This window comes from Blennius ocellaris (assembly GCF_963422515.1).
Source record: "Blennius ocellaris genome assembly, chromosome: 3".
Lineage (NCBI taxonomy): Eukaryota > Metazoa > Chordata > Actinopteri > Blenniiformes > Blenniidae > Blennius > Blennius ocellaris.
Genome location: NC_137652.1, coordinates 10,425,423 through 10,449,492, shown reverse-complemented (window position 1 = coordinate 10,449,492; position 24,070 = coordinate 10,425,423). Strand labels below are relative to the sequence as shown.

The 24,070-nt window shown below is 40.3% G+C and overlaps 2 protein-coding genes across 2 annotated transcripts; one reads left to right on the top strand and one right to left on the bottom strand.

Annotated features, from left to right (window-relative positions):
- Window positions 1-4,442, bottom strand: rps6 (ribosomal protein S6). Its single transcript, XM_080520375.1, has 6 exons — window positions 4,367-4,442; window positions 3,548-3,679; window positions 2,447-2,657; window positions 1,751-1,897; window positions 393-550; window positions 1-130 (listed from the first exon to the last, which is right to left on the bottom strand). The coding sequence occupies exons 1-6, from the start codon at window positions 4,370-4,372 to the stop codon at window positions 35-37; spliced, it is 750 nt and encodes a 249-aa protein (XP_080376501.1). The 5' UTR covers window positions 4,373-4,442; the 3' UTR covers window positions 1-34.
- A 3,708-nt stretch (window positions 4,443-8,150) lies between these two features.
- Window positions 8,151-22,973, top strand: acer2 (alkaline ceramidase 2). Its single transcript, XM_080520370.1, has 6 exons — window positions 8,151-8,448; window positions 8,861-8,975; window positions 13,073-13,214; window positions 13,853-13,990; window positions 19,398-19,535; window positions 20,140-22,973. Exons 1-6 carry the CDS (start codon window positions 8,155-8,157, stop codon window positions 20,324-20,326), a joined length of 1,014 nt encoding a protein of 337 aa, XP_080376496.1. The 5' UTR covers window positions 8,151-8,154; the 3' UTR covers window positions 20,327-22,973.
- The last annotated feature ends 1,097 nt before the right edge of the window (window positions 22,974-24,070 follow it).

Genomic DNA, 24,070 nt, shown 5'->3' with positions numbered 1-24,070 from the left:
TTTTCAGCAAAACATTTTATTTTAATTTTGGATTTCACTTTTGGCTGGACTCTGACTTGGATGTGGATGCTCTCAGAGAAGAAAGACGACGCCTCTTGGCAATCTGTTCCTGGCGCTTCTCCTTGGCCTCCTGTTTGGGAGAGAAGGGGCAGCAGTGTCAGAAGACAATCATACAAACATGCCTTTTTAACCCCCCGATTAAGTAATGACCCCTCAACTTCTTAAAATCTTATTTAATAAATCCCCAAACTTTCAGTTAAATCATAAAAAATCTTCCCTTAATCTCCCCACATTAAAGCTTTTACCCCAAAAATTAGCACTTAAGTTCTTGCAATCACTTCTACAAAGTGGTTAGTCTCAGCCACGATCAAAAGAAGCCAGATTTGACGGACCTTCATCCTCTTAGCCAGCAGTTTGGCGTACTCAGAGGCCTCCTCCTTGTTCTTCTGGGTGCGCTGTCTCTTGAGGGCGATGCGGCGGCGCTTGTGCTGCAGCACACGAGGTGTCACAAGTCTCTGGATCTTAGGGGCCTTGGTTCTGGGTTTCTTGCCTGTTGGATTGAGGATGGAGGCCGTTTAATATGAACACATTAAGTACTCTTCATAACAAGCCAAGCTAGAGCAGACTTTCAAAAGGTCAAAGTTTACCATTATTACTGCATCACAGCAAATGTATACAAACCAAATTAAAACATACATTCATCACATCAGGAAACAATGGGAGAGCAATGCAGTCCAACCATCCACCGTCAGGTCTGGTCGCATTTTGTCAGCAGCTCTACAGTTACTTTAGCAACACCATGTCCCCCCTTAATGATTACTGATCAATCAGAAAAGGTCCACAGGTGTGCATTACTCAAGTGATTCAAGTCAGCAAATTATTTTACTTCTAAAAATATTAAATCCTCAGAGGGTCAATGTCACCAACTAAAGCCTCCACTAATACAGCACCATCATTGAAGCAAAGGTTAGTGCAACAGTCAAGTGTGTATTCAGATGCAAATTGTTCAAGTTGTGTACGACTGAGGTGTGCATCACCTGCTAAACTAGGTACTTGAACTTAAAAGGGCCATTGCTACATTTCAAGGGCAGACAATCGTGAATGCTGCAACTCTAACTACAGAGCAGACTGAACTGAAAAGCATTATGTTGACATTTGTATTCCCACATTCAGGTTTTGGAAACAATTAAACTTTTTTATAGGGTTAGAAATGCTAACCCTATGCAAGATCGAAATGCAGTTATTGTATGTATATCACATACAATAACTGCATTTCGATCTTGCAAAGCTCCTTTGTTCATCTTGCCTACATTTTGCCATTCATCAAGACTACTGAGATTTCAAGAACGTATTTTAAATTTTGCTTCTCTATAGCTTTCAAGTCAATATGTATTGATGAGATTATAGTTCTGATAAGAAATATTACTTAAACTGAAAAATGTAAATACCTGACACATATCATAATGAATGACCACTTTAGAGATAAATTAAAATACTTAGACTGGCCATTTTTTCACCAAGCGAAAGAAAGAAATACAAAAGAAAAACAGAACATCTCAAAGACGAGACGTGCCTGGATCCTTGACCAGTTAGTTAAAGAGCCACCCGCACCATTTTGCAGATTTTGAAATACTGACCAATTGTCACAATTTGAAACTTTAGTGTCTGCTATACCCATTCCAGATTTAATCACCCATCACCTGTAGGCCCTTTAAAACTTGAAGTTTTGATGAAGCAGTTTTAGGTTTACCTTCTTTCGACAAAGGTCTCCTCACAACGTACTGCCTGACATCATCCTCCTTGGCCAGGTTGAAGAGCTTGCGAATCTTGCTGGCCCTCTTGGGACCAAGACGGCGAGGGACGGTGCTGTCGGTCAGCCCGGGAATGTCCTTCTCACCTGAGAGCAAAAATCCGTCAAATGTAGTTGACTGAAGTCCACAACCTACCAATTCATAGCAAATCAATACATTTTAAAGAGAAAGTCATTACTGTCCTAATAGTAGGCAATGGGAGAGCAAAGCAGTTCAACCATCCACTGTCAGGTCTGGTCGAATCTAGTCAGAAGCTCTACAGTTACTATGGCAACACCATGTCCCCCCTTAATGACTACTGATTAATCAGAAAAGGTCCACAGGTGTGCCATCATTCACGCTATCAACATATGCACATTAGTTTACCATTCCCTGTAAATCAGGGTTCTCCAACTCCGGTCACCGAGAGCCCCTGTCCTGCATGTTTTAGTTCTCTCCCTGCTTCAGCATACCTGAATCCAATGATGTCATCACCAAGGTTGTGAAAAAGCCCAATAACGAGCCTCTCATTGCAATCAGGTGTCTTACAACTGGTAGAGCTAAAACATGCAGGAGAGGGGCCCTCGAGGACCAAGGTTGGAGACTCCTGCTCTAAATAGTCTTTGAGGAGTTAAAAGAAAAGTGAAATGAGGTACCCTTCTTGACGATCACCAAGTTCAGGACGCTGAGGTTGGCGTCAACGATGCAACCGCGAACAGACTTGCGTTTGCGCTCGCCAGTCCTGCGAGGGCGGTAGCAGGAGTGACCCTTGCTGAGCAGCAGGCGAACACGGCCGTGGGTCAGCACACCCTGCTTCATGGGGAAGCCCTGCTTGTCATTGCCTCCGCTGATGCGCACCACATAACCCTGCAGGATCAGACAAACCGGAATGTTACTGTACAGGCGTGACAGCCCCGCACAACCAGCACATTATTCTACAACCACCATTTTAATGAAATTTTGACTGCAGCTCTAACAGAAGTGTGAGAGTGGTACACTTGCAATCAGCCATTGGCGAGTCTGATTACATATAGTAGCAGCTCCACGGTTTCTTTAGCAACACTCGGCTCTCCCCTCAATGACTACAGATCAGCCATAAGGGGAATCATGGTGTGCCAGGTTTCATGCCGCCTAAATGTCAAGTCGTCTTCATCACAGTTCCATAATCTGGGTCTTAATACAGTCTGCAAGTTTTATGGTGTCCAAATATTTGGCCTGATTAAAGAAAATCTGCGTACAACCACACTGTTAGTGCAGTGAATGAAATAAAACACGGTTGCTTGAAGTACAAACTGGTACCTGTGCAGACCAAAAACTGCTGAATTTAGTGGGTCTCAACAATTTATGACTATTATAACTGAAATGCTACAGGACCGCCACTTCATTAATGTGCTTACATTATTAGACCGATTCCCGTGTTTTAGGATGCTGAACATCTCACAATAACCAAAAGTGCAATGAATCTGGTAGAAAGCATCTTTGTCCAAGATCTGATGGTAGATGTATAAACTATCAACATACTGTCTGAAAACATGCTACTTCATTAGTCAGACCATTTAGAAAATCTCACAATTTACCATTAATTGTGTTACATCGTGAAGGCCGAAGTTCATTATAGTTTAACTAGACATTTAATCTTGAAGACCTTAACATTCCCGTTTGAACAGGGGAATTTTAAGGATTGCTGGGCACAAGCTCTCCAAAGGCTTGAAGACCATAGCCACAGCTTTGACCAGATTGAAGGATGCCACGCTTACCTTCCACTCATCACCCAGAGGGTCAGCAGACACCTCTGTGGCCATACGCTTTTCATAGAAAGTACGCAGTTTGCGCTCATCATCAACTTCAATCAGCTTCTGGCAGCCGGTAGCGGGAAAGGAGATGTTTAGCTGTGGAGTGGAATCAAACAAACTTTAAGCGAAGAGGTACGAGAACTATATTCAACTTTATATAGGATCACATAGTAATTTCTACGTTGTTGTTTTTTGCCTTCAACTGGGAACACCTAAAAATCTACATGAGAATAAGCGACGATAGAAAGATAAGGCTCCCTCGAAAAAAAAACTGAGTTCCCTCTGCCTTTGATGCAAGTTTAGTATTTTGAGTCAATGAACGAAATACGTATTTCTTCTTTGGAATTGCCTCCACGAAACAAGTATCAGATACTAGTGAACCTGTCGGATGTGGATCTGAAAGCAGTGAAGCTCTGAGGCCTTCAGCTCAACTTCACTGTCGGCTAAGCTAGCATTAGCTGGGCTCAGTGCTCACTAGAATAGTTTAACTAAACACCGCCATCGCACGACAGACATAATCGATATGTCTGGCCTGGAAAATGTGCACGTTCTTATTCAGACATTAAAGACTGAATCTCGGGTCACATTTCCCTGTGTGCCGCCATGTTTCTCTGCTATTGGGCTAACCATCGCTGCAATCTAAGCTCATCCAGGCTGGCAGGGCGACTTTAACATCATCCGACTGGAGCGATTTAAAGTTCAAAGTCATAGATACGAGCTCAGCTGGATATTTTAAGTGAAACATTTCTAGATAAAGAAATACAGTTCGATAGATGTTTGTACCTTCATTTTGCCAAACCGACCCAACCACGGTCCGCCACGGGAAAGAGGCCGGATATCCGCTTCGTGCTCTCACATAGGGCCGCGAGTTATCGCGAGAACTGGGACACTGCATTACAAAGTTATGAAATTTAAATATTTACAAAAATAACGGGAAGCGAAGAAGCGCAATTTTATTAAAGTAGACATAGTTTATGTACGGTATGCATTCGTTTTTCATTCATATTCCAAATTCAAACAATTTCCTTGTGTTTTTACAGAAGTTAATATTCCAGTTATTACTAGGCATTGTCAGATGCATCATATACGATATAAATGGATTACTTTAAGTAACAATTAATAACAATGTTTACAACAAACAATTGTGGACTCACTGAGCATGCGCAAAAGGGTGCGGAAGAGAGCGCATTGTGATCTGAAACACCAATAACTTCGTTGTTCAGACACTCTTTTTTGTATTAAATTAATAATGTGATTATTGTTAAGAGTGTAAGGCACAAAGACGATCGTTTCCGTTTGTTTGGTCATTTTGATTTGCCCCAGTCAGGTTTAATATGATTTATACATTTAGTCTCATCATAATCATCTAAATAAGACAGAACAACACATAAATTGTCATCTCCAAGACAACTGTGTGATATGCTGTTGTTACAAATCCAGTCTTAATCTTGCAATACACGTTTGCACCACAGGGTAGTGTATTAAAGAAATCAAAGAAGCATCTGGAGGAAGAGTCACAGCAACAGTGGTTGAAGATCTTGGCTGGTACATCATGATGAGAAGGTTTACCACCAGGGGTGACCAACCAGTCAGAGACCAAGAGCCACAAAAATTATGTTATACTACAAAGAACTATGTCATACAAATTGGACTCACAAACAACCCCCCTTTCTCACAGAGACACGAAATCACATAAAGTGAAAAATACATACATATTGTACGATACATCTTTATATATAAATGCAAAGATTAGACAACATTTGGCAAGGCTAGGATTTCCAGCTTTAACGGGAATAATTGCATCCCCTCAGCCCACACAAATGCAGAGCGACCTTCTGCAAATTGTACAACCGCTACAACAGTGAAGACAGATACCGCACACCTTATATCGCTATCAAACCAAATGTTGTAGTGTGATCAAGTGAAAGCTGCAGTGATTTTGGTGACACTGCAGTGAATACCAGTCACGTTAATAAGTATTTTCGTGGTATCTGTCTTCGCTTTCGTAGTGGCTTGCAAACTGTCAACCAGGGGTCCTCAATTCCAGGTCTCAAGGGCCAACATCCTGCATGTTTTAGGCCTCATCCAGTCGCAACACACCTGATTGCAATAAGAAGCTCGTTATTGAGCTTTTACTTTTTTTTTTTACAAGCTTGATGATGGAAATCAACATTGGATTAAGGTGTCCATCCATCCATCCATTGACTACCGCTTATCCGGGGCCGGGTCGCGGAGGCAGCAGTCTGAGCAGAGTTGCCCAGACTTCCCTCACCCCAGACACTTCCTCCAGCTCCTCCGGTGGCACCCCAAGGCGTTCCCAGGCCAGCCGAGAGACATAGTCCCTCCAGCGTGTCCTGGGTCTGCCCCGAGGCCTCCTACCGGAGGGACATGCCCGGAACACCTCCCTAGGGAGGCGTCCGGGGGGCATCCGAAATAGATGCCCGAGCCACCTCAGCTGGCTCCTCTCGATGTGGAGGAGCAGCGGCTCTACTCCGAGCTCCTCCCTGGTGACTGAGCTCCTCACCCTATCTCTAAGGGTGCGCCCAGCCACCCTACGGAGGAAGCTCATTTCAGCCGCTTGTATCCGGGATCTCGTTCTTTCGGTCATGACCCATAGTTCATGACCATAGGTGAGGGTAGGAATGAAGATCGACCGGTAAATCGAGAGCTTCGCTTTTTGGCTCAGCTCCTTCTTCACCACGACGGACCGATACAACGTCCGCATAACTGCAGACGCTGCACCGATCCGCCTGTCGATCTCACGCTCCATCTTTCCCCCACTCTTAAACAAGACCCCAAGATACTTGAACTCCTCCACTTGGGACTAAGGACTAAGGACTAAGGACTAAGGACTAAGGATTAAGGTGTGTGAGATCTTAAATGTGCAGGACACTGGTCCCCGAGGCCTGGATTTGAGGACCCTGTTTGACGGTCCCTGCACTCTGATCACACAGCCATAAACAACAATATTGTCTCTGCTGCTCCATAGACAACTATTTTTGAGAAAAATTAGCTTGTAGCATATTGTCTACCTCACAGAGATGGGAAAGAGCCATCATTTGTGTGCTTTTCAAGGTCTGATGTGAGCTTGCACATTGTACCCCATCTAAACCAAAATGAACCAAAACTCTGAAAGCCAGGTGAAGCACAGCCTTGCACAATACTAAACTCCAGAGTGTTACCTAAACATACATGACTATTTTAAAGTGCAAATAAACATGCGTGCATTCCATTAAGCACGACAAAATGTATTGAAAAGACAAATCACACATTTTCATTATTTAAATATATGTTTATTATGCAACAATCAGGTGGGTATATATCTCACCAGAGTAATTAATAAAAACATACCCATAACAGCAGCACTAACCTTTTTAATATAGCAATTGCGTCATGTATCGTGTTTGTGATTAATGTAGAAGAAGAGATGTAGAAGTTAACAAACGTTCACTTACCCCATAAAGGATTAAAGACCATAAATATAATGTGGACGTGACTGAAATGCGAATAAACTATTGCGTTCTAAGCATTAAGTCATCGTAAAGCAAAATTCAGACGTGCGTGTACAGGATTAAAGGTAACACACCTGTCTGACATCGCAATATGACACCAAGAAGGAGGAGCACACAAAACAAACTACTAATGAAACGTGATCCCTGGTCGCGGCGGAACAGAGTTATACGAGTGCAAAAACGACAAGCCAAAACTGCATAATGCTCCTCTGACCGAAAGAGGGAGTACGAGGACTCTGCTAAAACAGCCTGCGACTGTGGACGAGGCTGCGGAGGGGGGAGTCATCTTGTGTCATGTGAGAACTCTCTGACTCTCTGCTCTAGAACGAGCGGCTTGTCAATGGACGAGGCTGCGGAGGGGGGAGTTATCTTGTGTCTGACTCTCTGCTCCAGAGCCAGCGGCTGTCAGTGGACGAGGCTGAGCGTCACGACGAGTCGTTGGCTTTGTGTACGAGCGAAGGACGGCCTGGAAAATGCAGCTCTGCAGCGGTTCTCACATTATGGGTACATCCGAATAGTCCTTCCTATCTATTTTTCCTTCACCCCCGGAAGTGTTTAAGTGGCGGCCATGATAAGGAACGTCCACATTCTCAATAAGATAAGGAAAGGAGGCTCAATGCTTCCTTTAGAACCTCCTTTAGCGTAGAAAACATTGATGACAATGTTCAGGGAATCTCAGGTTGCAAAAATATGCCTTGAACGACTTTAAATAATCTAAAACTAATATCCCAAATATGAATGTTATGCAGATGTTGTGAAATAAATGCAGTAAAGTAAATTTTATACATTCTATTCTCAGGTTGTACAAGTTATTTATTCACCTGGTAGCCTCTTTCCCCTTGATTTCAATTAGAACTTTGTGATGTTTGACATTCATATCAGCGTTTAGATGTGGCGGGGGAGTGGAGTGGACTGCGCTTTTTGTAGTCCATTTTCGAAATGTGTAGTCCCCACCACCACTACTGGTGACGTCACTAACCTGTGCCGCAGTTGCGTTATGATTACGTCTCCTAGTGAAAGGTATAGTAGATAGGAAAGGAGAACGGAGGGACTATTCGGATGTACAGTACCTCCAGTCACAAACTCGGATGCACCCAACGAGTCAGGATTCTGTCTGTGTTGCGCAGCGCGTGGCGACGGAGTCGACAGATCGCGACTTTTTTGTCAGCTTGTGTCTGCCTCCAGAGCCGGGGACCGCTGTTTGCTGGGCTCGGTCCATCTGACACAACTGGCCCAGACATGAGTAATGTCAATCTGATTTTTTGGGACCAGTTGCAGGCTGGCAGCTCCGAGGTGGACTGGTGTGAAGGCAATTACCTTATTTACCCCAGCATCGCTGAATTTTACAACACGGTCGGTTTTCAAGTCGCTGGATTTGTAGCTGAGGATGTGTGCCTTTTGTTTTATCTTGTTGTTTTGCATAATACAGTTTTTTTCCTTTATTTTGTTTACAGCTTTTCTGCCTTTGACGTCCTTCGTTAATGCACTGCTTTCTACTAGCTTTTTCCACATGATCCTCCAGCCAGCCATCAGCTAGCTGTCGCTTTACTCTGACTTTAAAATGGGTTTTTATTTCCAGCTGCAGCATCTTGATGTTTGTTGTTTATATAGCATCAGGTACAGCATCCCAGGCTGCCTGACAGTTTCGCCTCTTAGGCCTGATAAACTTGTGACCAGCATGTTGTCATTCTGCTGCCTGATCAGTTCAAACCTGATTGGACCTCCTTTTTGCTCATGGCTGTTTTCCTTTTGTTTATCATTTCAGATCAGCAACATTTTGTTTTTTGTTTTGCCGCCGATATTAATGTGCTTGTTCCGCCAATATGCAACACATTTCAACAGTGGGATTTACCTCATATGGATTCTGCTAGTTGTGGTTGGTAAGTTGGCTGCACGATGAGCCCCCCCCCCCCCCCCCCCCCCCCCCCCCCCCCCACCCCTTCAACACTTCAGATTTTAGTTTATCACACAGAACGCATGGACATTGAATTCATCTCATCCAAGATAGGCAATAATTCAACTCATCAACTTAACACTAACTGCAAAAAACAAAACAAAAAAGTATTTAAAGCACGTTTTTAACCATTGCACACATCTTTTAAAAGATGCTCCTGAGGGAGTGTGTGTTTCTCCAAATATTGCTAATATTTTTCACTTGTCTATACATTTCCTGTCATAGTCAGAATATTTGGTTTCTTACTGTATGATATCAGCAATGTTTTGCTTACTGATGGAGATGACAGATCTTTGTGACTCTTGACATCTGCGTTTTTGTTAAAAGTCGTGTACTTGTGTACTCTGGTCACATTATTAGGAATTCATTCTGATTGATTGCATTGTGAATAATTGAGACAGAAATCAAGTATCACACAAGTTGGAATCAGACACTTTAATGTCAACAAATATACAGTATTGCAGGGCAGACTGTTGGGACTGCAAAAATAATTATGAAGCCTATTTAATAGAAAACCAGTAGGTTATCTATTAATCTATGAGACTTGTCAATATTGCTAAACCATCATTCAACTGGTCCCATCATTTTATGTTCCAATTTAAAGTTATTTTATCAAACAGCTCATAGTTTATAAATTAGGGGAAGTCTTTTCCAAAGATGGTTTATTTATTTTATTTTCATTTTGATCATAAATGTAACAGCTCTTACATCTTCACTTCAGACTATATTTACTTGGCAGATGCTTGTTATCATACATGGATCCCAACAGTTATTACTAATGATCTATCACAATGTGAAAAAAACATCAGTTAGTCTGGCTTCCAACCAAGAATAACTACTTGGCATGAGACAAAGTGTGAGTGATTAGTGGGGGGGTGGGGGGGGGGGGGGGGGGGGGTGCAATGTAGTTCAAGTATGTTTAGTACTGTGCTGCTTATCAAGGCCAGTTGCTATAAATAAAGTCTTCATATCAATTTTGTGAAGGTTTTGTGTTCAAGACCATCATATCTTATAAGGTTTTAAATAATTTGTCATGTACATGGAGAGTAGATTTAATAGCTTTACATAATGCAACCATTACAATTCAAAACAATAGATGCTTATTGGTACGCTTTTTGATAATGTCAACATTTTTCAAATCTGAGCTACGTCTTCTTATTTCATACTTGTGATATAATGTTGTTTTTTTACAAGCCCTGACAATAATATTTTGTTCAACAACACCACTTCAATGCACAGCATTTGTATTTGAATGTATCAACTTGAGTGAATATATACCAATTAATTCATTGTCGGTCATATTTCAGGATTTAAAGTCACCAGTTTTATCATACATTATTGTTATCGTAGAAAACAGTTCAGGTTATTTAAATGTTACCTTGACAAAACAACCAATTTAAATCCATCTATTGTAGTTCAGAGTAGTTGAGACAAATGTATACATTACACATTTTTTTTTAAATAGAATCACAGTCAGTGAACGGTTCATTCAAGAGCTCCTGCGCCAAAGTGAAAAAGCAGTGTTCATTGTTTGCGGGTGTTTCGCTGTTCTCAGCCAAAAGCTTTGGCCTTCCTGAATCTTGCCGCCCAATGTTTTTTGAAAAAACACAAAGTTGCATGAATAACCCTGCAGCCTTGGATTTGTTTTCATTTCATCCATGGCAGTATTTCAGTCTTAAATGGTGCCACTGTATATAAATGGCAGCAGAGTCGGGGAGACATTACAGTGCTTTGTCCCCTTACAGCTGTTTTGAAAACACTCCGGTTGCACCGTCAGCACAGATAACCTGACAATGTGACCTCGGTGGACATTCGAGAAAAAAAAAAAAAAAAAGAAATAGCAGCGTAACTGATTTTGGCAGGAGGCTAAAATTATGTGTAACAGGTCACATAGTTCTGAGCTGTTACATGTCTCTTGGGAAAACCCAAGTCATTTTAAAGGAACATGGAAGCAGCCTCTTGTTTAGGTCCTATTTGACAGATAACATCTCGTGCTTCATACCGCCGGCTGCTCTAATGCAACTCTGATTGCGTCCCTTTCTGGGAATCTGGAGACTGTTGAAACATGAACGCAGTGCTTTTCAAGGGTTGTCACATGGTCTCAGCCCTCCTCTTTTGAGTTTGATCTTTGACTTCAAGTAGGAAAACAAGCCCATACATTTCAGTGTGAAAACAATATCCAGCTGCTTTTCTCTGGCCTTGGGCCCGATAGAGTATAGTTCCTCCTGATTACATTGAATGCCAAAACACACAGAGTTTTGTCTTGTGCCGGCAATGTGAGGCCTTTCAGAATGTATTTTACAAGCTCTAAAAGTCAGATTTGATCTTTTTCAGTCAGGGTTGTAAATCTTACTTTAACTATGAATTTTTTTTTCATATTTGGCTAGTTCTTTAGCACTTTTACCAGGCAATTAACACAATTGATTAATTTATCATCCAAATAGAAACTGGCCTCTTCTTTACATTAATTGAGATATTGTTTGTTACGACATTCACTATTGTAAAAGTTGTGTTATGTCTTTGGAAGTCAGAAATTACATTTCATTCAATACAGTACAGTCAGTCGCTATAAAAACATGTCAATTAATTTATTTGGAGGCGTTTTTATGGTCGTCAGTTATCAGTCACCTCTGACTGGTAGCAGTTTCTGCCTTGAAAGTCTGTTGGAATCTCCAGTAGCGCCTGTTATGACAACAGATTACTCTGATATTGTGAGGTCTGTTGGGCAGTGATAACAGAGAGGCACCGACTGATCCAACCCTCCACGGTACTTCAAAACGCAGAGTAATGCACCTTTCCAACTCTTTTGTTTTTTGTAGCTGTCGACACTCCATTGAGTGTTCCTGACTTGTCGCCTTGAATATATATAAAAGACTTCTGTGAATCCAAAATGTATTATGTGTCTAACCCTGGAGGCCGATCTTTAACTTTCTTTTTAATATTCAGGACTTTGTAAATATCTTACATTGCAACTCGTTTTTTAAGCCAAACAACTTGGTGTTGAAACACATTTTTCCTACACCTATGCAACCATTGTTTGTATTCCTGTTTGGTAGCTTCTTTGATTAGTACCTGGTGTGTTACTGCCTTCGTTTAGGCATCAGTTCAACCTGTTGGTCAGCCAAATAGTGATACAAGCTGCTCCACAGCACAACCGGGTGTTGCAGGCTTCATGGGACACGAAGCTCTTACCTGCTGCAGCTGCTTCTCTGTAGCTCTTTAGTGTCCGTATTAACTGATGGAAGGTCAGTGCAAAGCTGGTTTTACTGCATTTGTGTTGCAATTTAATTTCTGATTACTGTAAATGGGAACTTTTCTGATGGTGTTGTAATCGGAGGTTTTCAATGTGTGGGAGGTTCACAGAGATGGAATCAAACTCCCCTTCTGTCACTTTTGCACATACCTTGTCTCACTGAAGTAGTAATTTTTGGTTGAATGCCAGGTGTTCTAAAGTTTTCACATAATTTCCATAATTGGTTGATGATGGTTTTCGGGCAACTATTGGCAGTGACAAGCAAAACTCTTCTCTGCTAGGCTGAGACTGTTATTTGAAATATTTGGTAAGTCCTGGTTCTTTGTCTGCAGCTGCAGTTTTGGTTACACTGACAGTTTCTCACTAAAACGTATTTTAATTGTAGTCTCTCCTTGAACTATGTTTTAATGAAACAACAGTTTTATTTTCCTTTTTTTTTAATCTGCCAAAGGAGAGACCTCCAAAGGATGTCTGTGCTTAAAAATATATCTATTTTCTTGAATTAAGCACATGCAACAAAATTATTTGTATAATTTAGTCATTCCCTTGGAGACAGAGACACTCAAAGTGACTTATAAAGCATTAAATTACTCAATTAGAGATTTATTTACACATGTTCTGAGAGCTTCAAGACAAGGACTTGACATATTCAGTTGTTTTTATAGGATATTGTCATTTATGTAGCGTTTTATTTTTAACAAAACAACTCCACAATACATCTCTCATACAACAAAGCTTCTCTGTGTGTGTTTTCTCTCCCTCTATTTCAGGTATTGGATCAACTTATTTTCATGCCACCCTCAGCTTTCTCGGCCAAATGCTCGACGAACTGGCCATTTTATGGGTGCTCATGTGTGCCATTGCCATGTGGTTTCCCAAGAGATACCTACCCAGGATGTTCAGGAGGGATCGGTACGGCATGTCCTTCTTCATAATCGCCACCTTTTTTTGTGGTGACGTTGACACCGGCGTGCAGATTGAGTACCTGTTTGTATAAGTCTGTGATGCTATGAGCCACGTGTATGGAAGTTTTCACTCTGACAAAGTCATGATTTTGCACAACAGCTGCAGGCGTCTGAGCACAAAAATAGCCAGCATATTTCACAACCACTGAGGTCATATTTTCTCTCAATGAGGCAAAACTCACTCACTCAATCCAATCTTTTTGTTTATGTCTTATATTGTACATAGTGTCTTGTGCATTTTTTTTTTTTACAACCGAAGGTCTCTTTCAGACACTGACATGTCACATGATGTGTTCACTGCTGCGACTCTTTAATAATAGGCCTGTCTGAGATCGCTGACGCCAGTAAAGACTGCATCACATGTCTTTACTTCTCTTTCCATTGTCACAGAGCTGTCATGGCTGCTCAGTCACTTCAGCTTGGCCACTTAAGATTTTCCACAGCCTTTGCTTATCAGTAGCTGAGTGCTCGCTATATGAATCTTGAAGTGCAATGTGAAACACTGAACCAATGCTCTCTTCTATTGCAAGTACAAACATTGTACCAAATTTCTGCGGCTTTGGTTTGTTTTGCTTCTCCATGTAGGTCGAGGTTCAAAGTGGTCATTGGCATCTTGTCAGGGATCACCACTGGTCTGGCTTTTGTTAAACCCGTCGTCAACTCGCTGTCACTCATGACTCTGGGCATCCCCTGCACTGCACTGCTCATCACTGAGCTCAAGAGGTTAGTTGAAAAGGAGTGAGTAAAGGAGTGTGTATGTTGTTTTTTTCGTTCTTTTTTTTTTAAAGACAATATAATTTAGGTAGGTTAACACAGTGTTTTGGTCACTAAGTTCCTTATTTGCTAAAAGTTTATGCACATAAACATGCATGCAAGCGCATGTGAACTGGTCTTCATACTGGGTGTACTGTTATTGTATTAGTTATTGTGGTAAGGATCAATGCCTCAGCTTGCCCACACCTGTTTATGGTAACATATTGTATTTCAGCTTCTTCTGTCTTGTTTGCTTATTTTTTCTTCTGCTTGTTTTTACCAAAAGTGTCATTCATTTGTAAGTTTGCTATTCAGCAGTGTCCACTTGACATCCCAGTAAATCAGACCTTTCAGTCGCTCCTAATATTTGCTCTTTGGCTTAGAAAATGCAAGCACATTTGCTCTTGGCATTTTTTTGGAAGGACTTGAGAAATGTCAAACCGCTGCAAAGTAGCTTAACAAAAACCTCCTCCTGTAATATCAGACATCATACAAAGGATAGGATATGATTCCCCATTCACAGACTCTTGTGTATTAGCTGTAGTGAAAACATTCTCGGTCTTAGTAACTTCCCTCAGATGTTGTTGATGTGTTTGTGGAATAAATGTGTGACTCAACAGCCTTCTTATACTGCTTTTATCTCATAGTGACTCATAGTATGGCTGTTCTTATTCACAGTTGTGGTGTATGGTTGTTTTGATTGTTGTCTGCAGATGCAAGCTACGGACATTTTCCACTGGCACTCGTTCACACAAATACTTCAGAAATCCATTAATTTTGTGCAGGACACCCTTTCTGAGGGTGGAAATCTGTTGTAACTTTTACAGCCATAACATTCATTTTGCCATCCATCCATCCATTGCATTTGAGCCTAATATGAAAACGAGGACTATATAATAATTTACATATTGTTAGGCAATATGGACCAGAACTGTTGTTTAAACTGCTGATGTTTTGTTTTGGTTTTGGCAATAAATAACTAAAATAAAAGTGCATAACTCATATAAAGCACACAAAAAACACAGATTTCTATGGAGTTATAAAACACTGGTTTATAAGCCTACTTTAGTAATTCACAGGAGGGGATGGGCCAATTGGAGTCCTCTGGACATAGATGGAAAACAAAACATGTCAAAAGTTGGCAGATTAAAAGCAGCCCTGTTAAACTGAAGAGGAAACCACAAATTATGGGACTGTTGTATAGGATTGGCTGCAGTGTGTAAATATTTAGATGAAACTAAATAACTGAAGTGCTTTCAAATAAAAACAGTTGACGCGGCTTCTCATACGAAGTTTCTTCATCACACGTGCGCGCACACACACACACACACACACACACACACACACACACACACACACACACACACACACACACACACACACACACACACACACACACACACACACACACAGTAGTAATGTTTTGCCCTTCGGCATTAACGTGTGTGTGTATATGGTTGTTTGTGTCTCTGGGTTTATCTGTCTCCAAGTGTGTTCAGCACTGATGCCAGATTGTTGATGGAACAAAAGGGAAAGTGTGTCTGCAATGTAAAGTACATCAACATTTAACCTTTAACCTTTTGTACTCGTGCTGTCTGATGACAAGTTGTCTGCTCTGGGAGGGGGGGTTAATTACAGTGTGAAAGAATGTTCCTGAAAACACACAACAAGCCTTTCATGACCTTTCGTGTGTGTTTGTGTCTAGTGCTTTCTTCCGTCACAGCAGTGTGGACACATGTTCTGTTGTTTCCTTTTCCCACAACCTTTTCTCACCACCTTGCCTTTCAAAGCCTTTAGTCATCCATTGTTCAACCTGTTTGCAATTCTTGACATTACTGCCCGTGCCAGTCATCTATTGCAGTAGTTTGTTTTTGTTCTGTTAAGTGGAGGGCCTGCGACCCTGTCTGATGGACTCCTGCTCTCAGAAAGGACACACTATTTTTGTGATTTCTTTTTCCTTCTTTCCTTTAAAGCAGTACAGCCGTCGGCACATGTTCCGCTGACTTCCAGCGGAACAAAAACAAAGCAGCCACATGGCTACTGCACGTATTACATAAAGTGTCATTATTGGAACAAAACTACCAGACACAACATTAAAGTGCCTCAGAAGAAAAGGGCTGATATTTGAATGTAGCTTCTTTAGTGTCTTTCTGCTGTGATCTATTCACTGACTATGCATCTCATAAGGCATACAGCTGCACTGAATATTGGTCCATACAGCCATGTATTATGTAATAAGGCATGTCAAATGTATGTGTTCCTGAAGTACAGCACTCGTGTAAATGAGACAAATGATGGAAATCAACTTTCATCTTTATTTAACTTTACATAACTTAATATCTTTTCATCTCTAAATTGTCAAATGTCTCCTATTTGTTATTCTGGAGACTTTTTGAGTGACGAATCAAAACCAACCTACTTCTTAGCACAGGCTGTCACGTATATAAGAAACTTGGATAATTTTTTCTTTTTTTTTTAAATAAAAGATCCTTGTGCAAATCTCTTTCGGAAAAACAGCTGTTTATTGAATCGACTGGATAACATCTAACTAGATACGATCATGAAACAAGAGCTTCTGTACATCATTGCCTTTGTATCCAAACTTGTGTGGGGCCTCTTTCTATACTGCGGAGGGAGACTGCCGTCAGAGTGCGACTCCACCCTCAGATATAATGGGTGGCCTTTCCTCCACCTATCTATGTTTTCAACACTCAGACAGTTAGTGAAACTCTGTGTTCCGAACGTCTTGATTTCACATCACCCTCCTTATCTGACATGCTCTCTGAGCTGATGACCAGATATCAGGCTGTGTGGTGATGGGTTTTGTGGTGTGTGTACAGCTGGCACGAAAGGGGAAAGTTAGCTGACCGTAAGAATGTAAAGACTCAGATACTGAGTCTCACTGTCATACCTGATCCTTGGTGAGGATTTTCATTCACGTGAAAATAATCGATAGAAACTCTCAAGAGCATACCACGACACTGATGACAGTTTTATGGTCTATTTCCCTCTGGGAAGACGCATCGTTGGCTGCCTATTCTTGTACTTCCTGTGGCTGAGTTGCAGTGACACAGGATTCTTCCACCTCCTTCCCTTTCTAGATCAGTTATGTATGAGGCAGTTCATGAGTTCGGCTCATCAGTTGACTTTAAAGCAATATAATATTGGAAGGAGAAATGTCGACGCTCCACGAAACACGTGGATTTCCTTGTTTTATCTGACATACCCAGAAATTACCTGGTGTGAAGTTCCACTAATCAGTCGCTTCCATTTTAGCATTAGACATGAAGTCTTCCATTTGGAGTGACTCACTGGAAATTGAAATATAATTACAACCTGATCCTGCATTTCCTCCCGACTCCCAACTCTGTGTAAACCTTCGGCTTCTGTCTGTGTAATTAATATTATAAATGTTATTCCTGCTTCGGTCTCATTGTTCATGGACATTTGTGTATGTTTGGTAGCTTTAGATATTGGTTTACAATTATTATCATGCCACCCCCACACCTTACAGCAACATTAGATATAAACTATTGTAAATATATGAACTGGTTAGCATGGTTATCTGCTGCAAATAGACCCCAGCTTGATTTTGAGCTCTAACCTCATGGCCAAACTGTGTGTGAAGTTTTCTCTGGCTACTCAGAGCTTCTCACACAATCACAATATGTGATCGCTGGGTGATTCAGTGTCTCCTACTTGCGCTTGATGTGATTGTGTGTGACTGTATGTCTCTCTGTGTTTGCCCTGTGATGGACTGGCGACTGTTCAGTGTGCATCTCCACATTCTGCAATCTTAACTTGGATCACATGGGTATCAAAGGCGGATTGATGGATATTTAAATGTATTTCCTTGTTTGGGTATTTTTAGAATGGAATTTGGCTAAAGATGGGCAGATATTGAAAATGTGTTTATAAGATTTTGTTCTAAATCGAGAACATGCAGTTTGTCATAATATTATGGGCCTTTATGAAGTCAGTTCTATTACCAACTACTCCGAAATTCCATTTTTGATTTAGTGACTGAACTCTCTGAAGCTCCTTGTCATTGATTGTGAATCATCCGGATTTATAGTTTCCTTCTTGTTGTCTGACCTCCATGATGAAACCAAACGTATAAATATGAAACAATCTTCCTACAGACACTCGGCTACTGTCTATTTTTTGTATGGCTTGTCGCTGTCTTGATACAAATGAGGCCATTTTAAATGACTTTGTTTGAAATTCCTCTGGGAAAAGTGCACTAAACGATTCAAGTTGTAAATAATCTAAATAGCATTGTAAAAAACGTGTTGGTCCATACTGTTGATTTCAGCTAGAGGCCACCTGCTTTCATATTAATGTTAGAATCAAATACCTTTGTATTAGTATTTGTTCTTTACTTGGCTCTCATTGTGTCGTCGTAGACCTTGACTAGATGGTATGACTTCATGCCGTACTTGTCGACAGAGAAGCTTATGTGCTGTCACAGTGACCACACTGCTGCATCGTCAGAGCTGTGTAGTCTCACTCAGGCTTCGGCGCTGCTGTCTTTGTCTTCGTGCTCAGTGCCTCAGCTGCAACTGGTATGTGTGTGAAGGACAAGACTAAGAATAGTTCATCAGTGGCACTTTGGATTAGTGTGTAGGTCAGTGGTGTCACTGGGAGATGGTTATGCCCATATTTATAGCTCGAGTCCACATTTGTGATAGTAAATCTAGTGGGGGGGGGGGGACCCTCACAACTAACAGGCATTTTTGTGCAGCCACCAGAACTTGGATGAAAACGTGATGTATTCTGGAAGAAATCCTGTGCGGTCATCAGGAAAAGCTGAATGAAATGCTGCCCTCTGGGATGCTTGGATATTCTTAGAGGGTATTTTATTTCCAGCAAGACATTTACAGATGGAACTGTGGTTTATTTCTCTTTCACCACACAAACATGTTGGGGGGTAGAATAGAAAAGGTATTATTCAATTTTTTTCCACATGAAATTACAATGGTTTCCTCTGAGATTGACGACGTACTCTGCTGTCGCAGGAGAGATTACGGCCGGTTATGTTATTATATTATTATATTATTTTACATCTTTTTATTAAAATATTTATTGTATTACAAAGGTCACCAAATATCAGATCTAAAAGTTAGCAGTTGGTTTGAGCATTGAAATATGACTTTAGTTGGCATAAAGTGAACTTGAGGAAGGTCAATGTTAGACTTTCATTTCAGACTGAGACTGATGTTGGTCTGTATAAAATGACAAATACAAGTGTACAATGAGTTCATAATGTTGTTGAACATGTCCATGTATGATGACAAACGTGCATGTGAGTGTATGGGTGTATCTGTGTTTCATGTTGTCACGGTTGGACGGGGTTTAACAAACTCTGCGATTGCAGGTGTGAAAACCCACGTGTGTTCAAGCTGGGCCTGATCTCGGGGATCTGGTGGGCACTGGCTCTGCTCTGTTGGATCAGTGACAGGATATTCTGTGAAATGTGGTCATCTGTCAACTTTCCCTACCTCCACTGTGCTTGGTAAGCTCAAAGTCTACTCAGAAATCCCTGTGGTCTAATGATTTACTGGCTGTTTATATCAGGGGTACCAAATATATGGCCTGTGGACTTTGGGATCACCTATTGTAGTCTGAACAATTACAAACAAAACCCCAAAAAACAAAAAAAACTGCCGCTTCTGATTTGTCCACTGGGATTAGCCCAGAGTTGCTAAATCTGAGAGAAGAGGTCAAGAAAACGGCAACTTTTCTTCAGATATTTCAGGATGATCCTATTCGGTTTTGTTATCAAGATTTCTTTTAATGCAAACACATTCTGCCGTTGTCAATAATCAATACGTTAAAATAGTCTCATTATCCTGGTCCAGAGCCCCTGAGCTCAAACTGTGTGGACCCCAAACTAAAATCAGTTTGACTCGCCTGGTCTTTATGATACATATGAAAAAAACATTCAAATATTTGCTACTACACTTTTAAAATCCTTCTTTACTTATCTTTCTGTGATTGATTTTTGTCCTAAACAGTTGAAAGAATGGAAACGATGTGGGTGGGTGAGGGCTTTTTACGCGGTAGGATTTGTTAATCCTTCACAGACTGTCTTCTTTATTCTGCTCTTGCTCTCACAGGCACATCCTCATCTGTCTGGCTTCCTACCTGGGGTGTGTTTGCTTTGCCTACTTTGACGTTGCGACCGAGGCCCCGGAGCGAGGCCCCGTTATCATGTTCTGGCCCAACGAGAAGTGGGCCTTCATTGGTGTGCCGTATGTTTGTTTACTCTGTGTCCACAAAAAGTCCACCGTCAAGGTGACTTAAGGGGACTGGAGCCCACTGCCCCGTTAACTCTGCTCCAACCCACCAGCACACACCAGGACGTAGGTGGGTCGTCCCACGCCCGCTGGTTCCCTTGTGACTTGGGGATCTATGCGTTGCACATTAAGGTTGACCACAAGGATCTCCGTTTTCCCTTTCTCCCACATAGGTCTGGTATTTGTTACATAACAGTGTTCATGCAACTATTTCGTAGAACAAAATGGGTTTCTTTCTTTTTTTTTTTTTTGTGTTGTGAATCCAGGATTATTCTTTCAATACCACAATGTCAAAGACAAGAAACCTTTACAGTGTTCCAAACATATCTCAGGCTTTTGATGAAGGATCACGTGATCTCTCTGGAATGAAAGTATTAGCAATATGCATTTGAAACTTCTTTGAAGGTGCATTATTCGGCATTTAAATAATGTCTCTTTTGTGCAATAGGTGGCAGTAGTGAGTCAGTGTAGATGCCTGTTTGTGCTCAACCCGGCTATTCTGAATTTTGTTTATTAAAATAGTTAGGGTTAGAAAAACAAGTTCCAACCTCTGAGTTTACTGATCAAGCTGCCATTTTCTGAATCAGTCTGAGGACAGATGAGACGTTACATGCACAAGATGAGACAGGTTGGATCTACCTGGTGAGCTTGTAAATTTACGTAGCCATACCTACAATCAGAGTACAAAGCTATTGATGGGATGGCATCATCACAGCGCTTTTATTTTTTTTTAAATTCCCAAATGTTTTAAGTGAACAGTATTGCATATTGCACCTTTTTAAAGGGTATATTTTATTTTGTACAGTCAATGGTATTTCAGAAAACTTCATTATAAAGCATTGTGTTGCCTTTATTTGCATAAATACAGCATCTCATAGATGCACTCTGGTCATTCGGAAACAACAATAATAAAGCACTGGATTTATAAACTGTGATTAATGCATTAAAGCTTAATATCGCTTAGCCAGTCCTACTAAACTCAGTGTTTACACAACCTGGTTTAGAAAACTGTTACTCAAGTGTTCCGAGAAGACAATTCACGCAAAGCCTTAGGCTGATATACCTGCCATCACAGGCTTTTGGATGGAAGATGTTGAACACAATGGTCTTCTTCCTGTTACAGATATGATGTATTTGTATGTTCAGCATGCTACTGTGATTGTTAATGGGATTAGTTAATGAGAATGGTATCTATTATATTCCTGTACATAATTTCTTATCTCACAATGTATAACAGTTATTTTTCCTTGAGAAAAATAATGTCATTCTTATAATAATCAATGACTCGGTACCCTCTGAGATTCCCCCAAACTAAAGGAATTACAAAGAATGTGAAGTAATGGACAGGTAGCCTTTGGCTAAGTGCATGTAACATGTTAAAACATGATAATAACACTGATTAACTCTAAAGTTAGCTTCCTCATGCTCAGCTTCTAATACTAAAAGGTTCTAATTTTAGATTCTATCTAGATGTCTTAACTTAACTACTCTTTGGGGTATTTAAGTTTGAAAGTTTTAGAACCTCCCAAATGTGCTAAAATGCTGCAAAAGCCTTAGGAATGGCAAGTAATGTATTGAAAGGCAAATGAAGGGTGATTGTGTCTAAGTTTGTGACATGTATGCTTTGTAGCCACAGAGGGAAAACTGTTTATTAGTCAAATAAAGTAACAAAGGGATCGATTAATTCCGTTCATAGCAGTGAATTTCAAAGTGTGTGGTGGACCTGGGAATCAAAGCGATGCCCTTTTCTTCTATGATTTCCCCCTGAAATCAAAGTTCAAAACTGACAATGTTGACAAAAAGGACAAAAAAGGATAATGAATGTGTTTGTGGAGGGTAAAAGGGATAAGTTCTCAGTATTGCGAGGCAAAACACAATTCCTAAAATAAATTTAAAAAACACAAAAAAAACCCAGCCTTTTCCCGTGAAACCTTTGCTGGACATATGTTTTTTCTTTTCTTTGAAAACTGCCTCAAGCTGTTTAACTCTTGTCCTTCAGCAAAGGATTCTGGGAACTCAGGCTGCTAAATTAATTTTGCTCTCATGGAGAATCAAAATCAGAAAAATGAATATTGCTTTAGAAACTAGAATCCTATTTGACTGAATTTATGATTCAGATTTTTTTTTCGACATTATTGAAATGGAACACTGTTTCTATTTTTGTAAGTGAAATGCAGCCAAATATTATGGGTTGATGATTTTGATAATTCATTATTTATACCTTTTTGTATTGCCAAAATTGTTTGTTGTGTTTTTTTTCTTCTAATGTATCATCTGAACTAAATATCAATTAAGAATGTGAACAAATTCTAAGAATATTTACCTTGTGCTGCAAATTGAATTATGCAATGGATTGTTATTATGGATTATTTGCTTTGATGCAGAGAAAATTTGAAATTTAATTCCAAATCAGTGAACCAGTGTCGGCGTTACAAAGCTGCCGGTTGAATGCTCCCCTCTGCATCGAGGCATTTGTCGTGGCATGTGGTGCGATTGTGTAAACGACTAAAGGAGTGAAGTCTCTTTCACGACTTACATGTACAGTATGTACTGTAAGTCTCAGTGTTTCTCTGCCTGCTTCGACAATACAAATAAACTGCACAGAAATATTTATTTTCTTAAATTATATTCTGTTTTTGTAAAACAAATATTTGTAATAGATTAGTATTTTATGCAATAAACTAAGCCAATACTCGAAGTGGCTGCTGGTCTTTATTTTCATGTAATTTTGTTTGAAGTGTCTTGCTCACAAGGATGCAGGTAGTAGATTCTGTCACCAGGGGGCGAAGTTTGTCCACATGAGACTCAATGTAATCTTCACATAAAACCGTTCAGATTTCAAGAAATATTATTAATCCCCATTTTTATCCATTTGGAAAAACAATTCAACCGGCAATGATCAGTCTTTAAAAACAAATCTCAATTGAATCAGCTTTGCTAATTACTGTGAATTAAATCTACTGGTTTCTTATAAGGACAAAGATGTATACTTAATAAAATGCTATGCAAATGGTTGAATTTGAATGTAGCATGGAAATAAGTAATATAAACTTGATAAATGTGACACTGAATGAAATATATTTAATCAAAAAAGCAAACTGTATGAATGCAGTATATTCACAATTGTTACAAAAGTATTATACAACTCAAATGTATAACTCATTGTTATACATTTTGTTTCAGTCTATTTAAGTGACTTTTGACCCTTTATCTTTTGATTTTGTTAACATATAGTATTTCTTATTTGCAAAGCTTTAACTTGCATGTTTAGATTGCAAGGGATTGAGTTCTGGACTCGTGTCTGTTTTTAATTCAGTTCATGAACGTCCCTCAGCATCTGAAAATGAACTTTAGCTTTGTCTATTGCAAATAAAGATTACTCCAGATTATCAGAATGCATTTTCTGTTATTACACACTCTAGAGGTGGATAGTTTTCACAATTTGAACCGAGGTTCAAATGTCTGTAATTTTTGCACAAATGTTGACATTTTTTTCCAACGTGGTGAGCTTTTGTGTCAGTTTTTGTGGTGGTCAGATATTCCCTCTCCAAAAGGTCCCTTTTACTCCAAATCATGTTATTGACTCTTTAACAATTGGTAAAATACTCATTTATTTTTTAATTGGTATGACTGTGGCTACCAGCACTTTCTCCCACTTCACCAGCTTCACCCAATACCTTTAACGAAATGGGAAAACATCTTATGTGTTTTCTTCAGGGACTGCATGGAGGTGCAGAGGTGAGTGCTCTTA